This window comes from Palaemon carinicauda, chromosome 22 (genome assembly GCF_036898095.1).
Source record: "Palaemon carinicauda isolate YSFRI2023 chromosome 22, ASM3689809v2, whole genome shotgun sequence".
Lineage (NCBI taxonomy): Eukaryota > Metazoa > Arthropoda > Malacostraca > Decapoda > Palaemonidae > Palaemon > Palaemon carinicauda.
In genome coordinates, this window is record NC_090746.1 from 40,791,857 (window position 1) to 40,801,676 (window position 9,820).

The 9,820-nt window shown below is 30.4% G+C and overlaps 1 protein-coding gene across 1 annotated transcript in view; it reads right to left on the minus strand.

The window, feature by feature from the left end:
• Window positions 1-3,037: 3,037 nt before the first annotated feature.
• Window positions 3,038-9,820, minus strand: part of LOC137616066 (legumain-like) — a 51,847-nt gene continuing 45,064 nt past the window's right edge. The window contains exons 8-10 of the mRNA XM_068345743.1: window positions 9,006-9,122; window positions 3,597-3,764; window positions 3,038-3,363 (exon numbers count right to left, since the gene is read on the minus strand). Of these exons, the coding sequence (XP_068201844.1) occupies window positions 3,238-3,363; window positions 3,597-3,764; window positions 9,006-9,122 (411 nt within the window). The 3' untranslated portion in view covers window positions 3,038-3,237. The remainder of the gene's footprint in view (window positions 3,364-3,596; window positions 3,765-9,005; window positions 9,123-9,820) is intronic.

Sequence of the window (9,820 nt, forward strand, 5' to 3'; positions counted from 1 at the left end):
TTCTGTAACCAGTTATATTTGTTAGTAACTGTTAGAAATGATATGTTGGATTTTTGGTATAATTCTTATTAAGATTTCATGATATTTGTATTTCAGCAGGGTGTATAATGAGTTTATAGTTTAGCCTATCTATCCAACTTGATGAAACCGCTCTAAGGGCTCCTTAAATTCTTAAAGTTTCGTACAACATACAGCTACGTCTTGCAAATATAACCAAAATTTAATCTAATAATACAACTTAAGACCGATCATACAATTACAAGAGATTCAGATATCTAAAGCCAAGCTTTATTCCTTTTTAAGGACAGGGTCATCAAGTTTGATAAATAGGCTAAAGCCTATAAACTCCTAATACCCCCAGACGAAATACAACAATATGCTGAAATGTTAAAAAAAATTATAACAAGAATCTGACATATCATTTCAATCATTTATTAACAAATATAACAGGTTACAGAAAAGGTAGAGTAAGCGACACCAGAGAGACTAGGAGTTGGGGTTACTGGAGGGTAAAGAAAGAGGGGTAAGGAGAGGGGAGGGCCCGGGAAGTGTAGGTATTCAAAGTGTTTCACCTAATTAACCGATTCACTTGGCTTAAGCTTTATTAGTACAAGAGTAAACACCTTAATTAACAAGATTTGAAAATACATTATAGTATCAGAAATTATGGGGGAGGTCTATAGAGTCCAGTGTCAAAGTACCATTCTGGTAAAGTTTTTACTTTGGTAGATATTCATGAAAAACACACTATTTTTACAGATATGCATAGTAGGTAATGTTGAAAGAGTATGAACGTTTTAGTTTGAGGATCGTATGTGTAAGACTGTGTTAGGAATATTATTTATGATGGAGAGGCTATATGGTACAGGAAGGGAAACTAATCATGTTAGTGTCTGAATCTGTGCCTAGCAAGTGCTCAAGAATGTGAAATGGGGATTTCAAATATATATGACAGAAATATATCTTAAATTGTTAAGAGATATGGATTCCTGTAGAAAATGAGAAGGGGGAGTATCTTTTGAAAGTGATTCTACAGTAGAATGGAAATCCGTGGTTTGCTTATAAAAGTGTAAATTGTGTACTTTGGAAAGAGAAAACTTAGGAAAAGTCTGTTGGGTTATATGATAGTGCATTGTAAATTGATTATGTTGATGAATGCAATGAAGAGAAGAGAAGTGCTTGGAATCATATCTAATTGCAGTATTATGTAGTTGAAACAAAACTTAAGGCATGGATAAGTCAGAACGGAGTGTGCAAATGTGGCTGTCAATGTTATTAAAACAAGTAAGTTGGATAAGAATGAAGTTGAAAGAGCATGATATAAAACAGAGGAATTATGAGCTGGTATTGAAACAGACAAGGGATTGGTGAAGTGTACAGCATTGTGCCTTTGTGTGTAAAAGGGTGTTGGAAAAGGACCTAAAAACTGTGTAAATGCCGAGATAAAATAAAAGCAATTAGATTATTTGATAATCAGCTGCATGATGGAAGAGAAATACCATTACAGGCAATCAAAAGGATATATATAGGGGGGGCCAAGAAAAAGATGACTAAACAACAGAACCAGAGGAGAGAATGCAAATCAGAAATTGTCAGATTAGTTATGTTATGAGAGAGTGAATGCGGACACAAATAGTGAACAGATGGATCTCGGAGTAAAGATACAAGTAAAGAGAGGATGTCATGAGTGAACAAGTTTTTTAAGGTATGTTTGAAAGTTAGAAAATATCCGAAGGAAAGATTGAGATGAGTAATTTGTAAATTTTATTAAGGTAAAGGTGGTAAAGGCAACTGTAGGGCATAGAACTATTTAGTATAAGTGATCAGGGAAGGTGGATGAATGGATTTTGCTTGAAAAATTTAAGAGACATTTGGTAGGGGGAAAACAATGTAGATTTAGACCAAGAAGATTGAGCTTTGTTTTAAATAGAGTTCTGGGAGAAGTATAGAAGTAAAAAGCAAAAACTTTATGTGGCCTACATATTCTAGAAAAAGCTTACGATTGAAGTAATGAAGAGGGCGTTGATAATGTATAGTAACTAAAGGTAATACGTTTTTGTGACCAATTAAAAGTTTTTAAGATGGAAATGAAGCTTAGTTGTGGGTGGGAGATTAACTAATTAGTGTTGAAAAGGCATCTTGGGTAAGAGTGTAATAGGCCTATGCCTCTTTGGCTATTCAGTATGATTTTGGATGAAGTGATGAGAGTGGTTATTGAAAGAACTGATTGTAAGGGGAAAGGCGTATGAAGAAAAGTAATAATGTAGTGTTTAATCGTTGACATTTTCTGATGATACTCTGGTGATAGAGAGTTATGTAGAGAAACTGCAGAAGCTAGTAAGATTTTTGAAAGTTTCTGGTAGAGGAGAAATTTGAGTAAGAATAAGGTAATGATAGTAATGGAGTTAAAGAAAGAGTAGCAGACGTTGTTATAGGTAGGGAAAGAATGAACGTTGGTAAGAATGAAAGGGAATAGTTCCTGTAAGTTTTTTTTTATTAAATATGATGGATGACAGTAAGATGAGAGGAAAAGTAAATAACAAAATAAGAGATGTAAGAAAGATAGCATGATTGGTGCAAAGAGACGTGAGTAATCTGTGGAAGCTAAGGTGGTAATGTTAGAATATATATGAGAAAAGGGTTGGGTCTGCTATGCGATTGTTTCCTACAATTCAAAGTTTAGACTGTTTTATAGGGGTTCGGTCATGTAGAAAGAATGAACGTCAGTAAGCACATTTACAGAGTTTATAATTTAGAAATTACTTAAATGTACATTGGGAGGGCTCAGAAAAAGTTTGATGGATGATGTGAAAGATATATATATATATATATATATATATATATATATATATATATATATATATATATATGTGTGTGTGTGTGTGTGTGTGTGTGTGTGTGTATGGATGTGTGTTTATTTTTTGCGAGGGAGATCAAGCATGGATAAGAAAACTGTAGAAAAGATAGGTTTTGAGATTCGATAGGAATTGTTTAGTAGTTTGTACAGGAAGTCGGGAAATAGTTAAAGTTTATGATATACCTTTTATTATTTTGTAAAGGGTGCAAAGCCAGTGCTAAATCCAATAGAGATTATATACAATATTTATTTGTTTATTTCAATTGGTAAGAAATTGTAACTTTTATCTGATGCTCCTTTCTACATATTCACTTCATTTTAATTTAAAAAAATTTTCAAGCTAAACATATTTTGCAATATTGCAAAATACTTGATGAGTCTTATATTATACCAGTAAATTTTTGGAATTTGCAGATTTTTTTAGCCGCAGCTTCAAAGTTCTTAGGTGTGTAGCCATATTCGCAGAGATTAGTAATCACATACAGCAAGCGCACAGCGTATGGGTTCTGGTAACAGGACAAAAACAAAAGAATTCATTTTTTTTTCTACATTTTTTGTTACAAAATAGCTTACTTATAAGTATAATCATGTATGTTAAGTGTGTTTGTGTAAACTTATTAAGACAAAGGTATATTTTTTTCAAATAAGGATACTAATATGAACAAATACTAGGAGGTTTCTATGCTATTTCAGTATTTTATGACATCATTTTATTTCAGTGATGTTATTAGAATCTTACCTGTCCCAGATTGAAGCACATATTATGGAAGATATCAACTGAAAGTTCATGACATTTCCATTGAGTGATATTCTTGAACCGATCCTTCAAAATAATAGCTGATTTTTCTTTATCACCAGTTATTTCCCTTACTAGGGTCTGCACAACTACGTGAACCAATAGTCGAGTCTGTGAGGGTGAAATTACAAAATAATATATACAGGATATATATATATATATATATATACATATATAGATACATACATATATATATATATATATATATATATATATATATATATATATATATATATATATATAGATACATATATATATATATATATATATATATATATATATATATATACATATATAGATACATATATATATATATATATATACATATATAGATACATATATATATATATATATATATGTATATATATATATATATATATATATATATATATATATATGGAAAGTATGTATATTCAGAATTTTTTACACGAGATGGCTATAATGAATAGAGAAACTATAGTTTATGGTGGATAATACTCATGGGTAGGAAACTGAAATAGTACCAGCTTCATATATAATATATACACTGTAAACTCAGAAGCAGTCAGTTGAGCCCACTTAACATGGTGCCATTTTTTTTTCAAATATAATATTCTTATTTATGCAAATTAGGACTTTCTATTTCAATAGCTAGATCCTTTATTGCTACCATTGCTTATTAGATCTTCTTCTCCTTTTACCTCTTAATAGTATTGACACCGAACTATCACTCTCAGTTCTTTTTACATTACGTAATTGGAAGGACAAATAAAGCTGTTTTACTGGATATGTTCTTCCTTTTAAGATGTGTAGTTTTAACTTACTTACACATATCCCCATTTCGTTTTCCTATTAGTTCTCATTATGCTACTTATACTTTCAAACAATTCATCGCAACCTCCTCAAATTTAGATTTTTCATTTCGCATCCACATTTCCTTTTGATGAAGGAGTGTTGGTTCAACAGTCGCCTTATTCATTTCCACCTCGAGTTCCAGTCACTCCAATTCTGTTATCTTTATTGCTTCACCTATTTTGTGACTTGTCTCAGCTCTTGTCGTATCATCATCTGCAATATTTACTCATAAATACTGATTTGAGTCAGCAACATGCATTCTTTCACAACCTTGTTGATTATGTTTATTGTCTAACCACATTCTTGCTCTCTCATTTACTGTCAGCATTCACTTCCTGTAAATACTCTGGATCATAACTGGCCAGAACTAGGTTTGTAACCTGTTGCTATCAATGATAGTTTGTCACAAACATATGTGACTTTCATAGCTTTAAGTAATAAGCCACAAAGGGTTTCATATTACATTCACTCTTCCTTTTGAGTAAATTTGACATGCATATGTACAGGGAGGTTATAATGAACTTATATTTCTAATTATTTCTATTTAGAAAAAGATTTACACCTAGTATCAACACTCTAGGTTTGTATTGATTCAGGGGCATTGTTTAAAATCCTGTCTAGGTTAGAAGTACCACATAATGAATGGATTATCTTCCTTATTTTCATACCAAAGGTAGATAGTATTCGATAATGAATAGATCATATTTGATACTAAGTATATATATATATATATATATATATATATATATATATATATATATCTATCTATCTATCTATATATATATCTCTATATATCTATGTATCTATCTATCTATCTATCTATATATATATATATATATATATATATATATATCTATATATATATATAAATATGCATATATATGCATATATATATATATATATATATATATATATATATATATATATATATATATATATATATATAAGCATATATACATACATTTATATATACTGTATATATATATATATATATATATATATATATATATATATATGTGTGTGTGTGTGTGTGTGTGTATACACACATATATAATTATATATAATGTATGAACATGAGTCGTGGTATGACAATGAACCAATATGAAACAGAGTATGTAGATTTGATAACAAAGCACTCAGAAGTATATTGGGAGTTAAATGGTAGGACAGGATAAGAAATGTAACTATAAGAGAGATTACTCGTGTGCCATATGTGGATAAGATCATGGTGAGGGGTATATAGAGATGGTTTGGGCATGTTCTTCGCATTCCCCTAGAGATTAGTTTACCAAACTTTCAACTCGGCTCCACAAGGCACTAGAAGAGTTGTAAGACCAAGGCCTACATGGCTGAGGACTATGAAGCGTGAAGTAGATGATGAATGAAGAAGTACTGAATTAAAACCTCAAGATAGAGACGACTGGCGAAATCCTAACCGAGGCCCTTGATGTCAATAAGCGTGGGAGATGATTGTGTGTTGGAATTTATTTTAATTTCAACCTTACTTATAGTTAATGAACAAAACAATTATTCAACAACCAAAACAACTTACATTAAAAAGTAGATCCACTAATAAAACTTTGTGACATTGCTGTACATTGCCCTTTTCTCTAGACATGTCCAAAGATACATAATAATGTAAAGCACTTATCACAAATGTTGACGTTGACGTGTTCCAAAATTGTCGTTGTCTTGGAGTTTGAACGTTTAGTTTTGTTTAGACTTAATTCCCTATGACGATGCCGATCTTTCCACTGAGTTACTGTTACTGGAACTGTTCGCCGTGGCTGTGGTAACCTCCGAGGTAATTTATTTCTTACCTTCGACAGGTACATATTACGCACGCCCGAACTTAAGGCCTATTAGGCAATTACTAATTTAAGTCATTTAATTCATAATTTTTGATTTCATTATTCATTTTACTTATCATTAACGCTAATAGTTACTATACTAAGTAGCATTAAGTTATTTACTTTTAATTTATTAACAAAAATAGGCAAAGCTTCGAGTCAAGCTAACGACCGAACGGCTATTCCCCACAGTCGGACACAAATATCAATCCTTTCTGATTGAATTAATTAATTTAACGTTAACTGTATTTCTTATAAAGAAACAGTTTTGCTTTCCATTTCTTTTGCAGCTCGTACCTCTATAATTTATTTTTGGTTTCTAACAGATGATGATGATCATGATGATGATGATATATATATATATATATATATATATATATATATATATATATATATATATATATATATATATATATATATATATATCATCTCCTACGCCTATTGATGCAAAGGGCCTCGGTTAGATTTCGCTTGTCATATCTATCTTGAACTTTTAGATCAATAACTCTCCTTTCAACATCTCCCACGTCACGCTTCATAGTCCTCAGTCATGTATGCCTGGATCTTCCAACTCTTCTAGTGCCTTGTGGAGCCCAGTTAGAAGTTTGATGAACCAATCTCTCTTTGGGAGTGCAAAGAGCATGGCCAAACACCATTTCCATCTACCCCTCTCCATGATCTTATGTATAATCTCGAGTAATCTCTCTTATAGCTTCCTTTCTAATCCTGTCCTGCCATTTAACTCGCAATATTCTTCTGAGGTCTTTGTTCTCAAATCTATAAAATCTGCTGGATATTATTTCATTGTCATACCATTATTCAAATACCGATCTCACTAAACCGTTATGAGCAATTTCTAATGATTTAATTTCCAAATTTTACTTACCTTAGCCATTGTCTGAATTGCTTTTTTCAATTTTTCCAGTAAACTCCTTGTATTAGAGATCATAGTTCCTAAATATTTGAATGATTCTACCTCATTGATACTTCCTCGCTCTAATGATATCTCGTCTTCTATTGCATATTCTTTTCTCATCAGCCTCTCATATATATATATATATATATATATATATATGTATATATATATATATATATATATATATATATATATTATATATATATATACATATATATGTATATATATATATATATATATGTCTCTCTCTCTCTCTCTCTCTCTCTCTCTCTCTCTCTCTCTCTCTCTCTCTCTCTCTCTATATATATATATATATATAAATATAGAGACATGTATATATACACACACACATATATATATATATATATATATATATATATATATATATATACATGTCTCTATATTTATATATATATATATATATATATATATATATATATATATATATATATATATATATATATATATATATATGTATATATCAAGCAAATTATAATATAAGGCAGATTTGTATGTTGTTTGGTCCTTAGCAATGCTTTAATCACAATTTGACAAATTTCAAGAAGAATCATTACCATTCTTCAAAACGTCTTTATATGTAAAAATTAATGCGTGGTGCAAATTATGGGGCATGAAGTTGAAAGCTAACAAAATCAAAGTATGAATGTGAGTAGGTAGAGGACAGTGATTCTTCAACATTCGGATCTCAACATTGTTAATGTTTCTAACTCTATGACTTGAAATTTCATGCATGTTTTTTCTTATAGCAAATTTGCTCCTGAGAAAAACATTCGGTCTCTTTTTCAATTGCACAAAATTTGGCTCATTAAGAGTCTTATAAAATTTTCGGTGATCAGTCTATTTTGAAGAAGTATTTTATCATTACATTCTGCCTTGTTTCTGGTATTGTTCTCCTGTGTGGTCTTCAGCTGCTCAATATTATTTTCATTTGTAGGACAGGAACTTATGGTCTGTTTACTTTCTTATTCATGATCTAGATATTAATATCTAGTACCATCGTTAAGTTAGTTCGTTATTCATATGGTATAAAATTTTCATAATTTTTACCATTCTTTGCTTTCGGATCTTCCCGAACAGTACCATCTTGTTTGTAATACTAGGTATGCAGATAATTCTAATAGTCATACCTTCCTCATCAGAGGCTCAATACTACCCAATGTTCTTGAAGTTTTATTCTAGCTGTGACAGTTGTGAATGATCTTCCTAATCAAGTAGTAGATTCGGTGGAACTTCAAAAGTCCAAACTTGCAGCAAAGGCTTTTATGTTGAAAAGGTGACATAAATCTCTTTTCATAGTTTATGTATGAAATATCTATTTTAATGTTGTTACTCATCTTAGAATTTTTTGGATTGCTCATTACTTTTCTTGATTATTTATTTCTTTATTTCCTTTTCTCACTGGGCTATTCATCTCTGATGGAGCCCTTGGGCTTATACTATTCTGTTTTTCCAACTATGGCTGTAGCTTAGCTGCTAATAATAATAATAATAATAATAATAATAATAATAATAATAATAATAATAATAATAATAATAATAATAACTAAATAGATAATGATAATAAGTAATGATGATAAACAACAACAACAACAACAACAACAACAACAATAATAATAATAATAATAATAATAATAATAATAATAATAATAATAATACTTATATTCACAAATGCAGTTGTAACCAATATTATTATTAAACACTTACTGAATATTAACCTCTGCAAGTACTTACCATATGCAAACTGTCTAATTCTTTCTTCTTGTCTTCCTTTTCTGAATCATTCTTACTATTCAATATCATAGACTCCAAAATTTTGATTGGTACATCAGGGCTGGCAGTTGCTGAGGACTGGAAACAATATATAAATTAGCAGAAAAAATTAGAGTTTATTTGAAAACTCAAGAGATAATTGTGGTCTAGTATGATGAAATTCTATTCATGTTAAGACTGATGGTTCCATTCTGATGTATCGTAAAATATCTCTATGGAGTGTAATAGAAAATGCAGAAAAGTGTTAAGGATTCATTAATAAGAGAAAATCTATGTTGGAATAATAATGAAACACTTGAACCTATTAAGGAGTATAATATGGGGTCGGTGAGACCAGGAGTTCCCTGATTCATTTTCATTTTATGCTGAATTTAGAATGAGTGAAATAAATCGGGGTGATCTAAATGTTGATAAATTATGGATGCTAACGTCTCTAGCTTATTACTGATTCTGAGGGAAAGTTGCAAAGTGCAAGGAAATCTCAAAGGTCCAAGAAAAAATAAGGTGGAAGTTTGAAGTAGTTGACAAAAGAATGGACAGGTGGGTCAAATTTTACCACCTTGTTAACTTGGCAAATAAAATATATTAAATTGGTATTCCACGATTTTTTTTTTTTTTTTTTTTAAACTTTAACAATTCATCATATCCCCCCACAGAAACTTGATAGTGAAACTATACGTTTGATCAGTTTTGTTATAATGTGAAATGCTGTTTATCAAGGTGACGAGAAATGGACTAAGAGGGACAGATACACGGAAGTAGAGTAGATTTTTGAG